The sequence below is a fragment of the Barbus barbus genome (genome assembly GCF_936440315.1).
Source record: "Barbus barbus genome assembly, chromosome: 27".
In the NCBI taxonomy this organism is placed as follows: Eukaryota; Metazoa; Chordata; class Actinopteri; order Cypriniformes; family Cyprinidae; genus Barbus; species Barbus barbus.
In genome coordinates, this window is record NC_136755.1 from 19,846,230 (window position 1) to 19,873,087 (window position 26,858).

The 26,858-nt window shown below is 35.7% G+C and overlaps 1 protein-coding gene across 2 annotated transcripts; it reads left to right on the plus strand.

Moving 5' to 3' along the window:
* Positions 1–9,749: 9,749 nt before the first annotated feature.
* On the plus strand, positions 9,750–19,515 carry LOC306847229 (large ribosomal subunit protein uL3m-like). Of its 2 annotated transcripts, none has more exons than XM_079381060.1 (10): positions 9,750–9,984; positions 10,186–10,367; positions 11,192–11,283; positions 14,777–14,875; positions 15,611–15,710; positions 15,909–15,969; positions 17,032–17,143; positions 17,947–18,024; positions 18,431–18,508; positions 18,956–19,515. In XM_079381060.1, the coding sequence occupies exons 1-10, from the start codon at positions 9,890–9,892 to the stop codon at positions 19,097–19,099; spliced, it is 1,041 nt and encodes a 346-aa protein (XP_079237186.1). In that variant the 5' UTR covers positions 9,750–9,889; the 3' UTR covers positions 19,100–19,515. The 2 variants fall into 2 exon arrangements, with proteins under 2 accessions (XP_079237186.1, XP_079237187.1); XM_079381061.1 differs by having other exon boundaries at positions 10,189–10,367; positions 18,956–19,338.
* Positions 19,516–26,858: the final 7,343 nt, after the last annotated feature.

Consider the following 26,858-nt stretch of genomic DNA (forward strand, 5'->3'; position numbering starts at 1 on the left):
ACCAAGTAAAACAGTAAAAACAGAAATTTTATGGAATATTACAATTTAAAATAACTGTTTTCTATTTGAATATATTTAAAAATGTGTTAGTGTGATGGCAAAGCTGAATTTTCAGCATCATTACTCCAATCCTTCAGAAATCATTCTTATATGCTAATTTGGTGAACAAAAATACAAACAAACAGTATTTATTTGAAATTTTATTTTAAATGTCTTTATTGATACTTTTAATCAATTTAATGCCTCCTTACTGAATAAAAATATTTATTCCTTTCTTACCCACCCCAAACTTTTGAACGGTAGTGTATTTATTTTAAAACTTATTTTTAATGTGAGGCCTTTATGACTTACAATTGTTACATACAATTAAGTGTATTGTGTATATAGCTCTATAAACAAATGCGTATTTATTTGAAAGCATGTGGAAAGGATGTAAAAAGTGATAAGTTGACTTAACTTTTAAAAATTTAGGAAACCTGTTGCCTTAATTTTTAAGTAAAAATAATTAAAAAAAGTTAAGTTAACCTGACAATTCACTTAAATTAATTTTTTAAAATGATTATTTACTTGATAATTTTAAGGCAAGGGGTTTCTTAAATTTTTTAAAGTTAAGTCAACTTATCACTTTTTACAGCGTACAGGTTTCTTGATATTTGTTTTGCAGAATTTCTTAACCTAATCCAAGTCATTTCAAATATTTGGAAATAGTAGATGTGTGTTTCTGGTGCTGTCTTAGACGCGTTTCTCATTTCCTTTTACAAATTTCTTTATTTCCTTTTTCCTTCTGTTTGGAGCAGCGGCGGCTCCATGATTTTTTTTGTTGGGGGTGCTAAGGGGGGCTTAACAGTTCAGAGGGGGTGGTAAAAAAAAAATTATTAAATTGAAAGTAATGAATTTCTAAAAAGGCATATTTAACTTTTTTCCTGTGGTATTAAACTTCTCATTTGCCACTGTTATTAGTAATATACTAATGCCAACTGCCAAATATGACACTTACAAAGTAATATAATGAACGAATATAGAAAAGAGAGAAAGTTGATATTTTTTTTCAATTAAATAAAAACTACTTTTTTTTTTCTTTTTTCTTTTTTTTTTTTTTTATAATTCATAAAACTATTTCCACACGGGCACACATTGCGGGTGATAACCTCCTTGTGCTGATTTGCATGATATCATGTGTCGATGATAGCCAGAGATGAGCATCAAAAATTGGCAATATTGAAGTGAAGTGAAGTGACATTCAGCCAAGTATGGTGACCCATACTCGGAATTCTTGCTCTGCATTTAACCCATCCAACGTGCACACACACAGCAGTGAACACACACACACCGTGAACACACACCCGGAGCAGTGGGCAGCCATTTTATGCTGCAGCGCCCGGGGAGCAGTTGGGGGTTGAGTGCCTTGCTCAAGGGCACCTCAGTCGTGGGATTGAGGGTGGAGAGAGTGCTGGACATTCACTCCCCCCACCTACAATCCCTGCCGGCCGGTGACTCGAACCCGCAACCTTCGGATTACAAGTCCGACTCTCTAACCATTAGGCCACGACTTCCCCTTAAAAATCCTCTTAATATTCCCCTTAATATTAAGAGGATTTCTCATTTTCAATTAATGTAGGCCTGTTACATTCTTCTTATTATTAGGCCTATAATTATTAATAGAGTACTTTTATTAATAAATTACATGAAATTATTGCCCCGTAATAATTTTATAGCGCATCACCGTATGATGCGCTGTGAGGATAATAAAATAGGCTATTAGCTTAGTCCTCATTGAAACGGGTCTATTTATTTATACAATGAATTATAGGCCTATAATTATTATTATTAACACTGCAGTCATCGATGAAAATGCTTGCTTAAGTTGCTTGATGCCCCCACAAAATATCAATTGTTTATAGGCCACATATTAGGCACTTTTTTTTTTTAGGTTTTTAATGTTTATTTTTCAATGTTAATGAGAGTGACACCGAGAGTTAAAAAACAGGAAAATAATTTGGAAATCCTTGGGGGGGCTGTGCCGGGGCTAAGCAAGTTTCTGATGGGGCTATAGCCCCGTCAAGCCCTGCCCTAGTGCCGCCACTGGTTTGGAGTGTGTGTGTGCATGTTTATGTGGTTTATGAGGACACAAATTTGTATAATGACATGGGTATGACAGAGGTATTACAATATGAAGGTGGTTTATGAGGACACTGCCTATGTCCCCGTAATTCAAAAGGCTTAAAAAAACATACTAAATGGTGTTTTTTTGAAAATCTAAAAATGCACAAAGTCTCCTGTGAGGGCTAAGTTTAGGTGTAGGGTTGGTGTAGGGCAATAGCACACACAGTTTGTTCAGTATAGAAACCATTACGCCTATGGAGAGTCCCCATAAACAACAAAAACCAACGTGTGTGTGTGTGTGTGTGTGTGTGTATGCTTGCTTTCTACAGAAACCAGGACTGTATTTTGCATGTTGCCAATAAAAAAAGTTTTTTCCCACGCTTGTTTCTCACTTTTTGTTTTGATACTCTTGTTCACTGGATGCACTTACTTGGCACACACAGGTCTCTCACACCCAGTAATATTGATCCAGAGTTTCTTTAATGCTACAATACTGTAATTCACTAAATGAAAAATTTAGAGGGAAGCTTGAGAGTAAAGGCTCTTTAACAGGCATCAGAACACCTTGAGAAATAGAGTCCTGGAGGTGTGATCAACTCTTTGAAGTCTAAACACACAAACATGCGCACACTTCTCTCCACACATGCACACAGCCTTTCAATTAGCTCCATCGTGTATAATTAAACACTCAGATCTCCAGGACCAGATTAGGGGTTAACAGGAGGAAGAGAGATTATGTCCTTTATCATATACAACAGGTCCATTAGTCAAAGATTCAGCAGGTTAGTTATTGCTAGTGATTCTGCAGATACTTTCTCATTCAAAACAACAGCACGGAATGAAATATAAAGTTAAATGTCTTTCACAAGGACACAGTATTGCTAGGGGACTCCCATTAGATCTCCATTTCATGAATATTCACCATCTTTTAAGTATATGAATATTATTAACTAAGGTGAATATTAACATGCTGTCAAATGTTTACATAATATATGTGTATACTGTGTATATTTATTATGTATATATAAATACATTCATGTACTATATATTGAATAAAAAATGTTAATGTTCATATATTAAATATACATTTATATATAAACATGTAAATATTTTCTAAATATATGCTGTATGTGTGTGTATTTATATAGACATAATAAATATACATAGTACACCTACATATATTATGAGCACAAAAACTTATTTTGGATGCAATTAATTGCAATTAATCGTTTGACAGCACTATAAATATTTCATAATATCACTTTTCAATACTTATGTAATTGTTTAATTGTTTCCTTTTTTTGAACTCTTAAACCTTTGTTTGAATGTATTAAAAAAAAGAACAGTATACAATTTAGTTATTTTGAACATTCAATTTATGTGCATGTTAATTTTTGAGGCGGTTTTGAGGCTGTGTACCACTACATACACTCAGATTCAGATTCATCCAGTCTTATAAATGTTTGAAATCTGTGTGGTCGGTTTATCCTGGTGTCTGGAAGGGATCATCACCTGCTGCTAAAATATGTACTTATGTAATGCTCCTCAGACCCCTGAGTGTGAACATCACTGGCAGCGGGCTGGACAACATGTGAGATTGGATGAGGCAGATAGCAGGAAGGGTAAGGAAACTGGCAGGTCAGAGGAAAACGTAACTGGCAGGTTGTAGAAAGAAGCAGCTGGCAGGGTTGAATTAGCTGGCAGCATGATGAAAGTAGCAGCTGGCAGGACAAAGGGAGCAGATGAATTGTAGTTTAGGTCTCAATCTGCAGCGGTTTTGAGGTCTTCAAGGAAAACCCATGGAAGGCCAGAGCATCTGAGGTCCTCCTCAAATCTCTCACCCTCCTGATCTTCCATTCACCTTCTCCAGCACCACCTCCTCGGTCTTTTCTGCATCTCGGCATGAGGTTTTGTTAGGAACATGTTGCAACATGTCACAGGGTAACATAAATAATTCGTTTTTTTGAGAGTGCTTGGAAATAGTTAACCAGCCTAAGAAACCTGTGCCTATATAGCTATGTAAAACTGCTCAATAAAATATTAATCAGAGCTGGTTAATATTTAGATTTTTCATTGTATCCAAAGTATTTATTTAATCGTTCATTTATTTACATTTCCATAGTGACACAATGTAAGGCACAATTTAAAACAATTTTTTTTTCCGACTATTTTTCGTTGTGAGGAACAATTTATTTTAGTGTTTATTATGTTGTCATTTTAAAATGATAAAGCTCTAACGATAAACCGAAAAATTATTTTGTCCTCAGCAAAAATAATAACACCGTACTGATTGCTTAGGTACCTAATAGTTTATAATACACTATTAAGTGCTTAGGGAACTAATAATTTAAAGGAACAATATTTTGAAGTGACAGAGACCAGGTGAAAGCAGGAAGTGTGCAGCGGTTGAGGCGGAGCGGAAGATGGAGGAGGGGGAGATGTCGATTCCCAGGGTGGTTGGCAACAGCTGGACTGTGAATGGACAGGAGCGTGTGGAAGGAAGTGACGGATCAGGAAATGAACTAGGAGAGATGGAAGTAGGTGGCGGGATATACGAAAGCTGGGAGTCGGTTAGGAATAATAAACGGAAAAAGAAAAGGAAAAACAAAACCGATGAAAGTGATTCAGACAGGGGATCAAATACGGAGGAGAAGCGGAGGGAGGAGTATGTAATTTTTGCAAAACTTATGGACGAAGGGGACTCGTTTGGAGGTATGAATCCAATTCAACTAACAAAATCGTTAAATAAGGAAATAGGTGAAATAAAGAGTGCTAAAGTACTAAGAAATGGAGCCCTGATGATTGTGTGTAAGGATGAGAAACAGCAAGGGAAAGCAATCAAAATGAACATAATCAACAGAAAGAAAGTGGAATGTTCCAAGACTTACAAGAAATTTACAAAAGGAGTCATTACTGGGATTCCGGTAAACGTATCAGTTGATGATGTGAAGAGAAACATAACAAATGCTAGAGTAAATGAAGTTAGACGTCTTAAAATTAACAGAAATGGTAATATGCAGGATAGTCTATCGGTGATGATCAACTTTGATCAGGAAAAACTTCCAGAAAAAGTGTACATTGGCTTTATGTGCTATGACGTAAGATTGTATATTCCCCCTCCAATCAGATGTTTTAAATGTCAGAGATATGGGCATATAGCTGCGGTATGCAAGGGAAAGCAGAGATGTGGAAAATGTAGTGGAGAACATGAGTATGGAAAATGCCAGGAGGGTACAAAGCTGAAGTGTTGTAATTGTGGGGGGGAACACAGTGCCGCTTACAGAGGATGTGAAGTTAGTAAGAGGCAGACCGAAGTGCAACGAATCAAGGTTGTTCAGGGAATCAGTTATGCAGAAGCTGCAAAGAAAGTCTCAGGGAATGTGACAGTAGTTAAGCAATCAGAAATTATCAGGAAAGAAATTAATCAAGGAAAGAAATGTCAAGGATGTAATAAATTGAAGGAGGAAACTTTGATAGTGAAAAAGAATGATTTTGTAATGTTCATGGCAGAAATAATAAATTGCTCTGCACAGACAAAAAGTAGAAATGAAAGGATTAAAATAATTGTTAAATCTGCAGAGAGATATCTAGATGTTAAAGGGCTGCAATGGGAGACCGTAAGAGACTCCCTTACTGAAGAGACACAATCTTCTCAGGCATGTGTTGGATTTTCTTAATGTTACTGACCATACTACAGTGGAATGCAAGGAGTCTAATTGCAAATGGCCAAGAGCTTAAGAAATACATCGATATGTTAACAGTGAAACCTAATGTAATATGTATTCAGGAAACATGGTTAAAACCACAGTTGGATTATATAATAAATGGTTATAGTATAATTAGAAGAGATAGAGAATCTGGCAGAGGAGGAGGAGTAGCAACATTTATACAAAATGGGATGAAATATAAGGTAGAACAAATAAATAAAGAGTATGAATCAATCATAACTAAGATATGGACCGAAAGAGGGAGTATAGATATTGTTAATTATTATAATCCATGTGAAAAATTAAGTCAAGTTATTTTAGAAGCTGTTGTAGGTTATTTGCATGACAAAGTAGTGTGGTGTGGTGATTTTAATTCCTATAATACATTATGGGGAAGTAATAATACTGATGTGAATGGACAAATAATTGAAGAATTCATTGATGATAATCACTTGGTGTGTATTAATAATGGAGAGGGAACACGATATAACAGTATACAAAATACAGAAACTGCACTTGACCTAACATTTGTGTCTTCTGTTATTGCAGGGATTACTACATGGAATGTAAACAAATATACTACAATAGGGAGTGATCATTATCCGGTAGTGACTACGGTTGGTACAAAAATATGTCATGAAAAAGAAAATAGAAGTCCTAGATGGAAGTTGGAGAAAGTAGATTGGGAAGTCTTTCGAGTAATTTGTGAAGATAGATGTATGACTCTGCAAGAAGAAAACCAGATGGACGTAAATATATTCAATAGTAAGTTAGTTAATGAAATAATTCAGTCGGCTGAACAAACTATACCTAAAACAACAGGAATAAGACATGTAAAGAATGTACCTTGGTGGAATGATGATTGTAAAGCAGCTATAAAAGTAAGGAATAAAGCATTTAAGAAACTTAAAAAGCAGCATTCTATGGAGGCTTTGATTCAGTATAAAAGCGCCCAGGCAGTAGTAAGGAAAACAATAAAAACACAAAAGCGTATTTTTTGGAAACAGTACTGTGATAGTATTGGAAGAACAGTACATCTGTCAGATGTATGGAATATGATTAGGAAAATGGGGGGGATTAGAAGGAATTATGAGTTACCAGTGATTATAGGCAAAGTCAAAATGGCTGTCACCAATTTAGATAAGGCTGAACTTCTAGTAGAAACATTTAAGAAAGTTCATAGCGCAGATAATCTTTCAGAAGAAGCAAAACAGTGTAGGAGTAACACATTAATGAATTATCCTAATTTGGTAAAGAAAGATGAGATGTCAGATAGTTTATTAGATTTGCCTATAAACATGTTTGAGTTAAAAAGAGCAATCAAAACTGCTCGGCAGACCACTCCAGGAAGAGATGGAGTGTGTTATAAAATGCTGGCAAATATGACAGATAATACACTGGAAAAAGTACTAAAATTATTTAACCTAGTATGGGAAACTGGTCAACTCCCTTCAGTATGGAAACAAGCAATAATAGTACCTATTCTTAAACCTGGAAAAAACCCATCAGATCCTTCTAGTTATAGGCCTATTGCACTTACTTCTCAATTATGTAAAACAATGGAAAGAATAATTACAGAAAGAATAACATATTTTTTAGAGAGTAAAAATCTGTTGTCTCCTTATCAGAGTGGATTCCGTAAGGGCAGGAATACAATGGACTCTGTATTATGTCTAGAATCAGACATTAGGAAAGCACAGACAAACAAAGAAGTAGTAGTAGCTATCTTCTTTGATGTGGAAAAGGCATATGATATGCTCTGGAAAGAAGGATTATTAATCAAGTTAAAGTCTTTAGGAATTAGTGGTAGAGCATATAACTGGGTTCAGAACTTTTTATTTGACAGAAAAATACAAGTTAAAGTAGGTGAAGAATACTCTAGAATGCATACAGTGGAGAATGGAACACCACAAGGTAGTGTGTGCAGTCCATTAATATTCAACATAATGATTAATGGCATCTTTTCACAAGTTGAACAGAATATTGGAAAATCTTTATATGCAGATGATGGGGCTTTGTGGACTAGAGGTCGCAATATATCATATGTTCATAAAAAAATGCAAAAGGCAATAGAGGAAGTTGAAAAGTGGGCTAATAAATGGGGGTTTAAATTATCTGTATCAAAAACGCAGGTCATTTGTTTCTCAAGGCGACTTAAAAGCATACCCCTCTCTTTGAAATTATATGGGAATCCTCTTGAGCAAGTTAAAGTTATAAGATTTCTAGGAGTTTGGTTTGATGAAAAACTTACATGGAAAATTCATCTGGATAAAATTAAGGACAAGTGTAAAAATATTATTAATATTCTTAGGTGTTTATCAGGACGGGAGTGGGGAGCTAGTAGGACATCCCTACAGAGTATATACTGGGCACTCATGAGATCTGTCCTTGATTATGGATGCATTGCCTATATGTCAGCAGCAGAAACAAACCTCAAACAATTAGATATACTGCAAGCACAAGCCCTAAGAATCTGCAGTGGATCATTTAAAACATCGCCGGTATCATCTATGCAGGTGGAGATGGGAGAAATGCCTTTAGGTATAAGACGAATGAAGTTAATGTTGGCATATTGGGTTAATATCCAGGGACAAAGTGTTTTACATCCTGTCAAAAGTGTATTGACAGACTGTTGGGAACATAATGTAACAAATTTTATGAGTTTTGGGTGGATAGGTGACGCAAAGGCGAGGTATATAGGACTAAATCAAGTACAGTACAGCAACACAGTCTCAATATCCTCCATCCCTCCCTGGTTATTCCCCTTACCAACCGTTGACCTCAGTATACAACAGGAAATAAAGGATCAATCCAAACAACTTCCAGTGTGGTATATAGTGTGGAAGTATATTGAGAGACATTTCCATGATTCAGTGTTTTTATTTACGGATGGATCAAAAGACCCGAAGACAGGATATGCCGGTGCAGCTGTGTATATTCCAATGAATGATTCTTACATTAAGAAAAGAGTTTCTGATCATTTATCAGTTTATGCTACAGAACTATTGGCAATTTTAATGGCCCTGCAGTGGACAGAAGAAAAGCAAATGAATAACATAGTTATTGCATCTGATAGCTACTCAGCACTGGAAAGCATAAAATCTGGTAGCTCATCTTTTAGGATGGATATAATTAATGATATATTCCATAAATTGTATAACTTAAAGCTTATGGGTATATCAATTCAATTTATTTGGGTTCCTGCTCATGTTGGTGTGGTAGGAAATGAGAAGGTGGATGTTATGGCTAAACAAACTTTAAAATTAAAGCAGATAGATTTACAAGTTCCATTAAGTAAAGCAGAAGCTAAAGTGTTCATTAGGAGATATGCACAATCTATATGGCAGGAACACTGGGATGGTATTGAAACAGGAAGACACTTATATAATATTCAACAACAAGTTGGTACTGGGAGGAGAGAGAGCAGGAACAGAAATGAAGAGAATATAATAACCCGTTTGAGAATAGGTCACACAGGATTGAATAGTACACTGTTTAAAATCGGCAAACATCCAACTGGGGAATGTAATCACTGTAGTCAGCAAGAGACAGTTGAACATGTAATACTTCACTGCAGGAAATACAACAAAGAAAGACATAATTTTATTCAGTCACTAATTAAAGCTGAGCATAAAGATTTTTCAATAATAGGTATACTAAAGGAAAAGGCTATATATGACATTATTACTAAGTTTATTAAAGAAACGGAATTAAGTAAAAGAATTTAGACAGTTATTTAATTTTTGTTTTATTTTATTTATTTTCTTTTTTTTTTTTTTTTTTTGTTCCCCATCTATCATATTATGTTAATCCTATAAACATGTATCCTGTCCACACTCCAGTCCAGTCGGTGGCGGTAATGCACCTACAAGTTGGTTTGCCAACCGCCAATAAACACCAAAGAAGAAGAAGAAGAAGAAGTGACAGAGACCAACGACCGTAGTTCCGTGTAACACCGGAAGTGGAGGGAATGTCAGTCTACTGCAGGACAAACACGACTGTCATGTCTGGTACAATGATGTGATCGAGCTAAATTAATGAGCTGTAGTTGTGTTGTATGATAATTGTAAATAATAAAGATGACAGCACTGACGTGTAGGTTCATTAAAGTTGCTGATGGTTTGCTAAGAGCAGCGCCAGTAACCGTTAGTCGAGCTGGAGCAGCGCTGCAGAGGTATTTGCTGTTAAAAATGGGATATTAATGTCATAAAATAATGTAATCTTTAATTCAAGATCATGTCAATCTCACATAAATACAAAACATTATTTAGGCGTATTTTTCAGTAGCATCACGTTTAACAACTTTATGTAACGTCACTGTCGGTAGTATCATTATCAACTTTTATTATCATGCCCCTGTTTTCTGTGTCTTCAGCAGAGCTCCTGTCATTCAATCTATAAGAACACATCGGACAAACACATGGTGGGATGAGCACCTCACAGAAGATAATGCTTCCTTTCTGAAGAAGGCCGTTACAGAGGAATATAAACAACAGACCACAGACAAACTCAACCCCCTCAAGGATGAGCCCTGGCCCAGACATGAGTGGGTGGAAGGTGGGTCACACCCAAGAGGCAACCTCCCGCTCCCTCTAGTGAAACCAACACGGAAGTGATTAAAACTGCAATTCATCGACTAGCCGCTGGAGGCTGGCTCCAAAAGGGAGTCAATCACATTGACTCTCCATGTTAAAATGCCCAACTTTACAGTAGAAAAAAACATGTTTACAGCCTGGTACAAAAATTTATTTTGGTCTATATAGCTAATTTTGCCCTTCGTGACAACTGTGAGGGGGGTGAATGTTTTTATAACTCATCCATTTAAATTATATTAAGCCTTAAACTTCTGCATAAATAAGGGCGTGGCCACTTGAGTGACAGGTTGATTGACGTTGCTGTCTCTATCTGCTGTCTGTTAGCCGTCACGTTACCTCAGTTATTTGAAGTTTAGTTGTGTAGTTTCAGGTTAATTTACCTTGAGTAAGCTGGAAAGCTCTGGAAAAGTTCAAAAATCAACCGCAATACGTCGACGAGGTAGGCGGGCGTGGTTTCAGCAACCAGGCACCTCAGTTCCGCCCACGTCCCGCCTCATTGCCCATTTTGGATCATCCGGGAGTGACGCGCGGTGACGCGTTGCCAAGATGGCGGCGGTCGGCTCCGCCCACTTTAGGCTTCAAAAACGCTCTTCAGAAACCTACGAGTGACGTCACGGACACTACGTCCATTTTTTTTTTACAGTCTATGGTCACACCATCAGAACTGCTGAGGTCTGTGGGTGTCATTTCCGCTCCAGTCCTACAGGAGGCAGTGTGCTTGTGCTCATGTTAACTAACTACTTCAGTTTTAATGGTTGTATTGATTTGTAATCTGCATCTCCTCAGGAAGTCGGAGAGTCGGTCTTGTGGCTGTGAAACTCGGAATGATGCCTGCGTGGACCAAATCTGGAGAGAGACACGTAGTGACCATGCTGCAGGTAAAGAGTATATACAGTGTATCCGGAGAGTATTCACTTTAAAAATAAAAAACAAATAAATCACATGTACATAAGTATTCACAGCCTTTGCCATGCTCTCTGAATTGAGCTCAGGTGCATACTGTTTGCTGTTGCTCATCCTTGAGATGTTTCTACAACTTGTTTGGAGTTTGCCTGTGGTAAATTCAGTTGATTGGACATGATTTGGAAAGGCACACACACACCTGTTTATATAAGGTTCCATGGTTAACAGTGCATGTCAGAACTCAAACCAAGCCATGAAGTCCAAGTAATTGTCTGTAGACCTCCGAGACAGGATTGTATCGAGGCACAGATCTGTGGAAGAGTACAGACAAAAATTCTGCTTCATTGAAGGGTCACAGAAGCATGTAGTCTCTGTTACCCTTAATGGAAGAAGTTTGAAACAACCAGGACTCTTCCTAGAGCTGGCCTCCTGGCCAAACTGAGCAATTGATGGAGAAGGGCTTTGGTTAGTGTGGTGACCAAGAACCTGATGGTCACTCTAGTTGAGCTCCATGGTCATATGTGGAGATAAGAGAAATCTACAGAAGGACAAACATCACTGCAACGCTCCACCGATCTGGGCTTAATGCCAGTGTGGCAAGACTCAATCTTCTCTTCAGTGAAGACGCATGAAAACACACTTGGAATTTGCAAAAAAAAAAAGGAATTTAAAGGACCCTCAGACTCTGAAACAATATTCTCTGGTCTGATGAACCTCAAATCCAAACATCATGTTTGAAGGAAACCAGCTCTGCTCATCACCTGCAGAGTACCATCCCAAAAGTAAAGTGTGCTGGTAGCAGCCTCATGCTGTGTCCAACTCTATCCATAATTAATTATAAAGAATTCCAAGCACCACAAAACTGCTCGTCCCCACAGCCATATACAGAGGGAAAGTGCTTTATTTTGAGGTCAAAAACAGGTTTTTCTACCATTTTAAATAAAATAATGTAAATAAATATCAAATAAATTACAACAAAACTAAATGCCAAATAAATATTATAGAAAAATACATAAAAAATATTATATTATATTATAATGTATATTATATTAAGAAAATATTATATTATATAATTAAGAAATATATAAAAAAAGGTAAAAAATCATTAATCTGTCATGGTGTATTCATGAAGTCAAAAGGTAATCTAATAATGTGGTCTAAGTTTAAAAGTTAAAAAAAGAAATAGCCTACATTTTAAGACATCTTGCCATACCAGGCTATTCGAACCAAATGTATTTACTCTTACTATTAGGATATGACTACTTTTTTTTTAGTACAGCCCGACGCCCGTGATAATTAATACATTACAAAAACATTGTAAAAATGAGGCTAAAAGAAAGTCATCCCACTCCCATACGTCTACTTCTATCATCGCTTGGATTACAGCGTCACGCGCCGCCTTTTTGAATGTGATTTTTCTCCAATGAGGGGGAGGAAGGGTGGAACATTTGGCAGATTACGCTACTGCACTTATATTATTGCACTGGCTGGCTATTGCGAGCAGACAGTGTCAATCAATGCATTGGAGAATATGGCGAATATAAATAAACAAACGAAGTTACTTGTCAGATTTCCCTAACAAGCAACCATATTTTTTTAAATCAGCCCAAAAAACCGCAACCCGAGACCAGGGATTTTTTCACGCAACAAAAAAAAGTCTCATATAATACGCGGACTTGGCAACTGTGCTCTCTGCTTGCCTGTGACTTCAGTTCCTGCGCGTTTTGTTTGTCAATGCAGAATTGCCTCTAGTCCCGTCTTTCATCAGACCACGTTAACATGTTAAATTCACTGAACAAATGCGCATGGTCTGAGTAAGTAAAACAAGCTTTTTGTTTTTAGACAATATAGCCAACTTGGAGCACATTTTTAAAAGCCGTTTTAATGCTATTCCTTGGTAAACTTTCCTATTGTCTTTGACTTGTTTTAATTTGTTGGCTAACGTTATATGAAAAGGAAGAATTCTGTTAGTCTATTGATTGATTTTCCGATCTGAATAAGTAAGCTATGCATTGGTTTATGTTGAGTGTAGCTCTTCTTTTTTTTTCTGTTAAACAACCGCCTAAAATGAAATGATGATAACGTGAGGCAAGCAAACGGCATAATCATGACCTATTTTTAGCAGAATTCATTGAGAGATTTGACAGTGTGATTCAAAGATTAAGTATTTCAAGTGTAGGCTGTTATATAGGCACAGTTTTTTTTCTTTTGCCTTTTTTTGGGGGTTTTCAGCTTTTAGACTAGTCGGATACAAAACTTCCGTTTAAACAACAGTCAAATTAGTCATAGCGCACATCCCTACATCAGACTGGGCCTTCTAAGGTGACCCTAAGCAGACAGAAAGAGTGGCTTTATAGACAACTCTGTGAATGTCCTTGAGTGGCTCAGCCAGAGCCTGAGCTTGAACCCAATCAAATATTTCTGGAGAAACCTGAAAATGTGCGTCTGCTCCCATCCAACTTGACAGAGCTTGAGAGATGAAGAAGTGAGGAGAAGAATTGCAGATAATTGCCAAATGATGATGATAAAAAAGATTTGATGCTGTAATTGGTGCCAAAGATGCTTTTAACAAATTATTGAGCAAAGGCTGTGAATACGTATATACATGTGATCCCTCCGCCTGTTTTTTATTTTTCATAAATTTGCAAAGATTTCAAACAAACTTCTTTCACGTTGTTATTATGAGGTATTGTTTGTAGAATTTTGAGGAAAATAATGAATGTAATTAATTTTGGAATAAGGCTGTAAATACTCTCCGGATGCACTGTAAGTTCATCACTTAATTACAGAGGTGAAAATTTAAATAGTATATAAAATCATGGGTTGTTCCTGTGAGATTGATTGGCAAATGGAAAAAGTGCATTTAAAAATATCTATCTTATTTTTAGATTTAGATTTTTAGATATAAATTTAGATTTTTATTTTGGATTTTATTATTATTTTGTTAAAGAGTGATGCTTTGAAAATTTGGCAACTGAAAATATTCGACCAGAATGCATTTGGAGGGCTGGAATCATTAAAGAAATGGTGACATTTAATTAATACTTGTAGATTTGTGCAGTATGTTATCTATTCGTTATATTTCTGCTTAATCTGTTGTGTTCATTATTTAATGTATATTTCAGTAAATTTGTTATGAAAACAAGTTTTTATTACAGCCACCATTTAAATGTGTATATGTCAACAATGAATTGGAGTAGAAATGTAATTGTCCTTAAAAGGTTGACATTAAGACTTTATGTGCATTGTAAATGCTTAGATTTAATTTTGTTTTGATTGGAGTGTTTGTTATTACATTTGATTGAATAATTAATTGGTCATTAAATAATCACATTTTGGTTTATTGGCTAAATCATTGAGTCTGTGTCTCTTGAGCGTGATACTATTTCCAAGATTGTTCAAGGAAGCTGGACTTCTCATGGCATCTCAATCAAATATGACATTAACACATCCAAATCTCTCTCTCAGGTGCAGGACTGTCATGTTGTGAAACATCTCTCCAAGGAAGAGTATAATGGGCGCACAGCGGCTCTCATTGTGGGTGGAAAAAATGTCTCTCCGTTTCATGTGAGTAAGAAAAGCCTTTAACGTTTTTCAAATTAAGGCTGTTCTTGTCCACACACATTTTCCCCCTCATAACGAACCCTTGTCTCTTCACCTTTCTGGCGGTCCTTGACCTCTCTGAGGTGGAACAGGATAATAGACTAGAGCCTTTCTGCTTCTTTGGAGAGAGAGTATAATAAGACCTGAAGAGCTCCTGGAGAGAAATTACTGAGATCTCAGTGGATATAGAGGTCACATTTTTGTGTGTGTGTCTGTGTGTTAAGGGAAATCAAATAGGAACTTCTTGTCTTTTGTACAACTTCCCTCATTGTATTCTTCTCTCGCTCCTCTCTCTCACTTGTCTTTCTCTATATGTGCTAGAAAAAAAAGACTAACAGTGGTAGATGTGAGAATGATAGAAGGGAGGATTTTTTTTTTAAATAGCTAAACCATTCTATGGAGTTTGTAGTGAAAAAATTTTGGTCGGTGTCTCTTTTTTTCCTTTTTGGCAGTAAGCTGGTGTGTATATTTGTGTCATCTGCCTATATTTGACAGCTGCCACAAAGTGCTGCTTGAAGTATAATTGTCAATTGTCCTGACCTTCAGTCTCTCCAGAGCCAGTCAATCAACTCCCAAAACACAGCAGAGCAGTTTGGCTTTAATGTATTCTCTTTTTCATTCTCCCTTTATCCTTTTGTAGGATTATATAAGTTAGTAAATCACTTGAAGTAATTGAAAGTCAATCTGTCTTTCTCACAGAGGCCAGAGGGATATTTAGAGGTTTTCCGGAATGCAGGAGTTCCTCCCAAACAGAAACTCACCACGTTTTGTGTGTCAGACAACGCTATCATCAAACCAGGTTACTTCATCTGTCAGAACTCTTTGCTTATTGCCAGATAAAGAATAAAGTCATTTCAGCTGTATCGCTTAAATTACATGTTTGAGAAAACAAACCTTTTTTTTTTTTACTATTTTCTGTTTTGTTTTTCATGTGTTTTCTTTCTGTATTCAGTATTATTATTATTTTATTTCTTTATTTTTTCGTTTGTTGGTCTAGGCACTCCTCTCTATGCAGCTCACTTCCGTCCAGGACAATATGTGGATGTCACAGCGAAAACGTGAGTCAAGTACTTTTCTCCATGTTAAATTCTTATATTCCAGCTTAATATGCAAAGACTATTAAAAAAATGAATAACCCATTTGTAGATTAATTCCCATTTTCAAAATATTGCTCCTTGGCTCAAACAATGTGGTATGGATTCTCTGTTTGACCAATGGAAGACAGGGAATGTATGAATCTATCCTTATTTTTTGAATTTCCATGTAGTAATATTAGCAGTGCATGAAGTTTCATGATTTTATGAGCTGATGATTTAATCAACACTAGATATTATTCTTTCCCCTCAATCTTAGATTAATTTTTTAAGTTTTTCTGCAAAACTCTTTTTACTTTCTGACAAATGGGATAAAGGGAGATTTTCTTATGCTGACAAAAAGCTTGATTGACTGATATTTTGGTCCGCAGAAGGCATGCATCCTACTGTCCCAAACGGGAGTGCCTGATTTCACTCTTTTCCTTTTACCTTTATTTGAAGGGCCTCAACTCTTCATCAAATATAATGAACGTGTGAATCTCAGGGAGTGAGTCCTTGAAATTCTCCTATTAGAATAATAGAAAAGGAATCGTATTCTAAAATACTTTTAAAGTGTGTGCAATTGTGCATTTTCAATAAAAGTGCCACTAGTGTCATCAAATGGAATTGCAAAAATAATGATTTTTTTCAAACAGGTTTCCTGAATATCTACAATTGGTCAGACAAATGGATAGTCCCAACTCATACTCCGGTGTCAAACTGGTGTCAAACAGAGCAATGACTTGATGGCGCCACAGTAATTTGGGTGAATTTACAAATGACTATTTGTCTCTGCATATTAAACTGGGATAAGATAAAGTATTTTAACATGGAAAGAAATGACACTCATCACCTTTAATGAAAAGAGCCTTGCTTCATAGAACTCTTGATTAATCATAGCATCTGAGTCGTGTCAGCCCTATTTCACGCCTGAGATCCTGCCTGTCTGCAGCTTCATCCAGCTCTTATGTTGGTACACAGCGTATGATGACTAAATGTTATGTTTACATCTTTACTGTAATAAAACTTGATCTTTTTTTATTGTAGAATTGGCAAAGGTTTTCAGGGAGTGATGAAACGCTGGGGGTTCAAAGGTCAGCCAGCTTCACATGGACAAACTAAAACACACAGGAGGCCAGGCTCTCTGGGACCCGGAGGGGTGAGTGTTGTCATTTCTATACTTAAAGCGTATCACTTCATGCTGGTGGGCTTTGCAGTGTGATTCCTGTGTGTTTTTTTCTTGGGAAGGATGATCTATGGGCAGTGTATTTAATTTTTTTGTTTATTCATATCTAAAGTTTTGTTAAAAAATTGTGGTCAGTTTAGTTAGAATTTTTTTTTTAGAGAAAGCTAAAAAAAATATTTTTCTATTTTACAAATAATTTTATAAATTATTATAAACTATTTTGAACTTTGTTAATCAATCCTAAAAAAGGTATCACTATTTCCACAAAAATGTTATGCAACACAGCTGTTTTTAACATTGATAACAGTAAGAAATGTTTCTTGAGCACCAAAGCAGAATATTAGAATGATTTCTGATGGATCATGTGATGCTCAAGACTGGACATATTTGAAATTGTAAACTAAACATATTTGAAATTGTAGTAATATTTCACAATATTACTGTATTTGTAATATTACTGTTTTTGTTTTGAAAAAAAAAAAAAACAGACTAAACTTTTGAGTAGTAGTGTAGTTATTTCCTGTTTAATCCAGATTTAAAATTTTGTCACAGATGCTAGGAACTGATTGAATTTCTTCTCAGGAACACAAGATTTTCCCCACACTGTATATTTTCTGATATGGAAGCACTTTCCTCTCTGAGAGGTTTCACGTCAGTTATTCTTGGGTAGCTGTGACTGTCCCGTATGGTCTCTCAGGAGAGTTTAGCGTGACCTCAGCATGCCCTTTGAATGGTTAATGGATGAGTAAAGAAACTTCTTGTCTCCTTGCTCTCAGGACCCAGCAAAAGTTTTTAAAGGAAAAAAGATGCCAGGCAGGATGGGAAACATTTACGACACCACTCATGGCTTGAAGGTACACCTACCAGAATGCACAAAATGCACTTTTAAATCATTATGAAACTTATAAATAAATATTGTATATACACAAGTTTATTGTACATTTGTCCTTTTCCTTTGTCCATAAAGCCAAAGGCATGTTCTGCTGATACTTCTGCTCTGCATTGCACTGTGCAGCTTACATGATGCTGCATTGCAGATATTGGGTGGCATAAACATTTTTTGTTGTATATTTTGTGTATTATCACAAGTAAACAAACTGAATTCATTTATTACACATCAAAATACACAGTAAGCACAGTTTCAAAGCTCAGCTCTACCATAATACATCTTTGTCTCAGGAAACACCTATTGTAAAGTCACCCAGGGAGAAAAATGATTTGTGAGTATTTGTAATTTCACTAAGGTCTTTTGTCTGGCAGGTATGGAGGGTGAACACCAAATATAACATCCTCTACGTCAACGGCTCTGTCCCGGGTCACCGCAACTGTCTTGTTAAGGTAAAACGCCTCACACATACTCAAACTCTCAAGTGTGCAAAGTCAAATGCACTTGTCCTCAGGTAGAATATCTTTTTGAAGGTGAAGGATCTGCTTTTATCTTTTCTGCATCTGTCTTCACTTTCAGCTGTGTTTAGCTAAAAAAAGAGTTGCGTACTGTACTGTCCATGCCAGCACAAGCACTGACCTTGGCACACTAGCACACACTCGTGTTGAGTGATTCATCTATATCAATGCGCAGAGGCGTTTGTGTGTCCAAAGTGCATCAGTGAATCGATCATATGTGGTCAGCATTTCATCTCGTAGAGTTTGCTTACATACACACTCAACCGAAAGTTAAACTCTCTCAAAGACTGACTTCATTCAAGAACAGATGACTTTATAACATCTAGTCGAGTGTATTCTTCTCTGGTTGTTTAAACGTAGTGCTTACGTTTGCTCGAACAGGTCAGGGACTCGATTCTGCCCACTCGGTTGGAGAACAACAAGAACCCACCGTTCCCCACGTTCTTTGCTGATGGAGACGAAGAGATCCCTGAAGACCTCTACGAGCAGGATATGTTCCAGTTTGGGGAGCCCATGGCTGAATGAGGTTGTGATCCCACGATTCTTGCTTACGCTGGTAAAAGACATTGGGCATGACGTGACCCTTGATCGGGGTCTTTCATCTTGTGGATTCAGCATTGCTTTGCTGAAAGACTTAAAGAAGTGTCAAGTAAACACAAATGCAGGTTCAGGTGGAGTGTAAAATCATTCTTCTGTATAACAACTGAATCATTTTGAAGTGTCACATGCTTGAGTATTTAAACAATAAAACCTGTTTGATATCATTTCTGTGTTTATTTTCATATGCTCTGCATGGAAGCATTAGGAGAGTAGTTACATTGTTATATATAAAATTAATCTATAATTAAGATACATGTATAAGTAATAGCGTATATATTTATATATTATTTTATGTGCATGTCTGTAGATATAAAATAATTGAATAAACTTCAGTTAATTTTATAAAATATTGTATTTTATATAAACTATTTTAGAATTTATTAAATTACATTTATAAAATAATTGAACAATTTTATTCCATTGTATATTGTATAAATATTAAATAAAATTGTATAAAATATGAAATAATTACCTTAAATATTAATAATAAAATAACTAGAGGCACAGAGTTTGGAATTAAAGAAATAGAGGCTATGAATATTCTCATTTGCAACAAGTTTGGCATTCAGTTAACTAAATGAAACTCAACATTTCTAAATATGCTTAATATTAAACTGAACTCAAACTTCATGCATATATGTGACCCTGGACCACAAAACCAATTAGAAGTAGCACAGGTATATTTGTACCAATAGCCAACAATACATTGTACAGGTCAAAATGATAGATTTTTCTTTTATGTCAAAAATTAGGATATTAAAATGTTTCATGATCTTTTACCATAAATATATCAAAACGTAATTTTTGATTAGTAATATGCATTGTTATTTCATTTGGACAACTTTAAAAGCGATTTTCTCAAATTTCTTTTTTGTTTTTTTGCACCCTCAGATTCCAGATTTTCAAATAGCTGTATCTCATCCAAATATTGTCCTATCATAACAAACCATACATCAATGGAAAGGTTTTTTATTCAGCTTTCAGATGATTTAAATCCCAATTTAAAATAAATTGACCCTTGATTTTATGGTCAAGGGTCACATATGTATCTTGAAAAGACATGACCCCAAAACATAAAAAATGTGATAAATCCACTGTCATGATATTATTTTTCTAAAACTCACCTGCTCAACTTATTTATTACTAATCATCATTTTAAGTTATTTTTTAATGTTTAAGTGGTGTCAGCATTTCTGTACTTATTTGACAATCTGCTTGATGGGTGTAAAGTTGCAAATATACAAGCTGACAGCAAAACTCTGTAAGGATACCCTGATTGGACACACTGTGCTGACCTCTGTGCATTAGAGAAGAGAGCGGGAGGAGGAGGTGGAGACGGAAGGATGAATAGATACTGACAATGGTTGACATTTCTCCCTCTCTCTCTAAGTGAGGGGAATAAATCAAGGCATTAATGTTGCATGAGTTAAAGCTCACTGACTGATGAAGAAAGTGTGTGTGTGTGTGTGTGTGTGTGTGTATGGATGGAGTGGCTACATTAGAGTCCAAATCCCTCAAACCCTGTTTTCTACACACAGCCTTACTACACTGAAGAAAGGTCACATAAACACTTTGTATGTACGCCGTCTTCTCTCCATCCTATTTGTCTTTTTCTTAAGAAACACCAGCATAGTAATGGAGACAGCCAGTTGGCATTTTATGGAAGCACAACAACAAAACATGAAATGACGAAAACTAACAAACTTATGAACCGTTTTATTTAATGGAAAAAGTAAAAATGCCTTTTAACCGGTCAAGTTTAATTACTGTATATATATATATATATATATATATATATATATATGTTTGTGTGTGTGTTTTATATAATTCAATACTTTTATGCAGAATGTATGCATTAAATTGATCAAATATGACAGTAAAGACGTTAATAAGAAACAAGAATTCATTATTGATAAAAAAATAAGAAACTTTTACTGAGTACCAAATCAGCATTTAGAAATTGCTGCTAAATTCAGTTTTGTAATCACAGAAATAAATAGAAAACAGTTGTTTTAAATTATTATATCACACATAAAATGTATACTATATTTTGAGATCCAGTGTGTATATATATATATATTAACTGAATAAGAAATCATGAGCTGCTTTGTAGTGACAAATTACCTTGAGGTGAATTATAACAATGGTTTCCATTAAATTATATGTATCGCTTAAATGCAGGGTCATTTTAGGTAAATTGGGTCACATCTCATGAAGGGCCCCATTTTACCTGAAACCTGACCCTAGGATGGTAAATTATTATTATCCTTAAGCAATATAGGCCTATACTTTTTTTTAATAAAATATTAAATATACGATCACCAAAATGACTGTAATGCGTGAAACACAGCCACTGCACTTCAAGTGGTAAATAAAAAATAGTGGAAACCACAACTGCCAGTTTACAGTAATTTCAACAACATTTCAACCATTTCAAAGTCATTAGCCCTGGAATGTCTGAGGGCAACAGTTATGCTTTTTTAAAGTTAACAAGCTATGCGAGTCTCATGCATAATAACAGAGCTGTCACATATTGTGTTCATGTATTATTCAGTCAGAAAACCTTCCTCTGCCGCCAGTTTGCACTACAGTTTGCAGACACCATCATTACTGCGCATTAGCCTACATTTTAGTCCTAATTTCTTCCCTTTTGCTCTGTTGTTAGTTTTCCCCATCAAAATTCACAACTATAAGCATGGATTTTTTAGACCGCTAAATGGTCAACATGCACATCTTATTTATTTATAAAATTTTGTTTTATGAATTGTGACGCATGATAATGCTGGTTTGTTCAACCAGTCAGAAAGACTATGTGTGGGCTTTAGCATATCGAGGGTCTTACAATGCAGTCGATCAAGATTTAACCCATATAAATCCTCACAAACCCACATATACATGTGTCAGAGGCCTGACCTAGTAATGTTTTTGGGTTGTCTGAACATATACATAATGCATAGAGTTTTTTTTTGTTTTTTTTATCTCAGTAGGGTACCTTTGTCGCATGAGTGAACTCCCTGATGTCAGCACTGCACTAAAAACTGTCTTATCAAGCTTGAGCGGCACTCACTTGTACTCACACACACACACACACATATGCGTGCAACCAAACACATTGCTTAACTCATCGCTGGTACCGTGGGGTCTTGATTTTCTGGCCCTGCCCCCAACCATGGCACATCTGTGGCCTCGCAGAGTGTGTAGCGGCGTGTGTGTGTGGACCCCAGTGAGAGCGTAATGCCAAACACCTTGCCAATCTAATCCTCTGAACACACACACATCCTGTTCCTCCAGATTTCCGCCCCCAAATCGCTCTTGATCACTCCACCGAACCTCACAGCAGTCACACCCCCTCCTGTAACCACACCTGCTCAGCACAGCACCCCTCCTCTACACACAGACACACACCTCGGCCAGATGTGGATGGAGAGACATACAAGCCAAAGAGTCACAAACTGCTGTGGAGGTCATCATTGGTACATGATGGCACATTAAAAAGGGATAGTTCACCCAGAATGAAAATTCTGTCATTTACTCACCCTCATGTTCTTCCAAACCTGTATGAGTTTCTGAATTTTGAACTTTTGAAGCCATTTTCAACTGTTTTTTTTGTCCATATAATAAAAAGGCAGTGGGTCCAAAACAACATCAGATCCTGTTTACTGTCATTGTATGAAACAACAACAAACTTTTTTTCTTTGATAAAGAAAGTCATTCAGTTTTGGAATGACATGAGGGAATGACATCAATTTTGAGTGAATTATCCTTTTAAGAGAAAAAATTGTACTGACCCCGAACAAGTGTCTTTAATTTACACTCTACTTACTAATTCTACAGTCTACTCAGCAATACTTGAATGCATACACTGAATGTATAGTCATGTATTTGATCAGAAGATTTATGCTTAAATGCTTGAAATAATATTTATAATAGATTTATTTTATAATAAATTATGTAATTGAACTTAATACTGTGTTTAGACTGTAGACATTTGTAAACAATACAATAGTGGATTTAACGTCAACATTTAAAGTCTAACCTTAAAATGCATGCGTTTTATGTACCCGTCTCACTTTAAATACTTTGGTGAGTTAATAAAAATATTGGTAGCACTTTAGTGTCCAATTCTCACTTTTAACTCGTTGGTTATTTGCATGAATATTACTGGGATATTGGCTGTTTATTAGTACTTAAAAAGCACATATTAATGTCTTATTCTGCAAGACCTTATTCTAAATCCTTAATCCTGCCCAATTCTTAAACTCAACAACTACTTTAAGTACTAATAAGCAGTAGTTAGGAGTATATTGAGGCAAAAGTCATAGTTAATAGTGAGAATTGGACCCTAATCTAAAGTGTGACCAGAATAATTTATCACTTGAAAGAATTAAAAGAACTGTTTCATGTCTATCCTTGTATCATTAACTTGTCGAGGTTGATATAGGATTTTGAAAGTAATTAGTAATAAGTAATTAAATACTTTTTGGAGAGAGTAATTTGTACAGTAATCTAATTTGAAGATGTAATTAGAGTAATTTACCCAACACTTATGCACTATAGGGCCACCATAATTTGCATAGCAAACCAAAAGCCACATATAATCAAACAACAGTTTACAGAGGGAAAGAAAGGTCTGGAAGAAAGGGTGGGGGTTTAATCCAGCGCTGCCTGGCACCTCAAACCAGGAGAAGTCCTGTGGCCCACGCACTCTGTGTTACCCAGCATGCACAGCTCGCTGCTTGTGCACATGAGCATCTATTAATATTAAAGAATGTGTTTTCCTTGACAAACCAGCTCACATTACAATGCACAATCATCCAGTCATCACGAGCGCAGAATGCCACACCACCATTCCAGAGATCTTTTGATCTTTTCCCTCCATCGTTATTGCCATGACAACACTCATGACATCAGGTTTTCCATTATCCTCTTCTGTAGCTGTCAAACACACACTCAAACTTTCTTGCCTTGTTAACCCATTCAAATCTTTTCCTGTCTTTTTTTACATTTATAATCTATTCAAGCTACTCTAATTCTACGAACTCTGATTCAGTTCAGTAAACTCCAATTAAAGTCTCCAAGTCTTGAGTCCATGAGAGACCAGGTGTCACCATGGTTACGGCAGAGAGACTGCTGGCTGTCAGTCATTGGTTAGTCAGAGGCAGGACCCAGCTGGGCTGATGAGTGATGAGATATAAAATATTAACATCTTTTTAATTATTGGCAAATGATTTCAACTCATTAAAATAGATACACTTTTTTTGGACTGTCACCGCAGAGAATCCACTAAGCGTCTGAATATTATACATTAAATATCCCTTGATATATCTATTCGTGTAGTGATCTTTTCGCTTGTCATTTGTATTAAAGGTCTGATTTCAAGAAGCTTGCATCATTTAAACTGTCTTTATATTTATTTTGCTTTACAAATGGATGTCATTCTTTCCTTTACAAAAACTAAAAATACAACCCAAAGTAAACAAGATATTATATTATACTATTATAGTTTTTTGGACATACTTTTACAGAATATTTTGAATTTAGTTTTTTTATAACTTCAATTTTCATTTTAGTAAGATTTTAGTAATGTTGTCACGCACTTTTGTCTTTTTTATTAGATCTTGTTCATTTTAAATATTACTATTTTATATTTTTTTATTTTCAGGGTTTTTTTCAGTTAGTAATTTTAGAAATGTTAAGTAACTGAAATACGTTTTTCATCTTCTATTTAAATGTTATTTCAGCTTTCTATTTTAATAAATACGTAAAAAAAAAACTTTTAGTTTTACTTAAGGATAATAATGCTGGAACAAGAGAGTCTAAGCAATCAAAATAAAATAAATTTGTCATCATAAATGTAGAAATCGAAGGAGTGCTGATGGACTAGTCATGTCTCACAGACAGGAGATGTAAATTAGTTATGAATATTTCACGAATAGTTACACTCTAAAGTGAAAGCATCTTTGTCTAGCTTTGACTTATCTCTCTCTTTCCTTTTACTCACACTCAGATGCATCCCTCTCCACTCTGTGCAGAAGTCATTGCCTCTTTGATTAAGAGTTTATTATGTTCCCATAATTCCTGGGTAAATGTCATGGCCGCCCCATGAAGGCAGATTAGCACCCCACCCCGCAGAAGAGGAAGGAAAAGACTGTGGGATGTTAAACAATCGATACCGAGAGCCAGTGCTCTAGACACCTCTGGAGAAACAAGGACTTGAAGAGTGAGACATGTTGTTCTCCAAACAGATCTTCCAGATGCATCATGTGTCACCTTGCTACACGATTCATTTTCAGGTCCAAGCATCAGTAAACTTCAAAAGAATCAATTCTTTAACATGTCAACAAATACGGCAAGCTCCAAATTCTCCAGTAGCAAATAAACAAATAAAGTAATGCAGTGAATGTAGAAAATTAAGTAAAAAATATTTTATAAAAATTATAAAAGTATATTTTAAATATGTACAACTTGCCTTAAAGTTATAGCTCTTCTTTTTTATAGCCTAACCATTGACACCCACAGTAAAGCCCCCATGTTGTTAAGTATCTGCTATATAAACCATCTGACACACAAGCTTAAACATAAGGTACACTCACACATATACACACAGGTGACATTTCTCTGCTCTGAAAATAAGTCTTTTAGCAGCTGGAGGGGGAAAGATGCAGGACAAAAGATCTGAGCAACAAAGGCCCAGGACCGGCCATGTGTAAGGAAGCTATTAAAAGTGTGTGTGTGAGAGAGTCATGATTCCCTGTCCTTTCACTGTGTACTGTCATGTGCTTATCTACAGGAGAAATAAACATAATGCTTATGAGAACACATTTTAGAGACCTACAGAGAAAAGGAAGGGTATATTTTCCTATGGTCTACCTTTTAAATTTGACACTTTAAGCATTTTTAAATATCTTTCTACCAGCTTTTATCAAAATATCAGTATTTGGGAGAGTACAGTTTATCGACAGCACACAACTTACACACAGACATGCTACATGTTGTAGGCAGTTTGTCGTTTTGTTTTCATTGTAAGGGTTTTCTTAACTTCATAAAGCGCTGTTGTGGTTGATAATTCAGCCTAACCAAAAAAACCTGAGGAAAACTGATGCACTGCTGCCTCCTAGTGGATACAAATCACAACACGTGAACACGTACGAGGGAAACCCAATCATAAACGTTAATAAAGTTATAAAGCGTTTCTAAAATACAGCATTTAACAATAGTTAAAGTGTACAATAATTGCATGACAAATCAAAATTCAATCAATATGAGCGATAAAATAACATTTCCCACAATGCTCGTTTTTCTATTTGGATATCTATTTAGTTTAATAAATATTAAATGATTTTACTTGAAATGAGGCGAAAGGTACGTTTGCTCGTGTATAAAAAGTTGCCATATTTAAAATGACGCAACTGACAACATACAATAATACATATGAAATGTAGTTCTATAATAAATAATTTATTTGAGACCGAAAGACTGGGTTATTTCAGAAGAATACAAATCAAACTCAAAATATTTAACGTTATTTATTAATTCTCTTACTTACTTATTTGAACGGTTTGAACAAAGATAGATACATCTTTCACAAACAGAGCAAGTATTACATTCAACATGGAAACAAACAAAGTGATAAAGCAATTTTTTTTTTTACAAAGTGATAAATCTGTCGTTCATTTATGGTGAC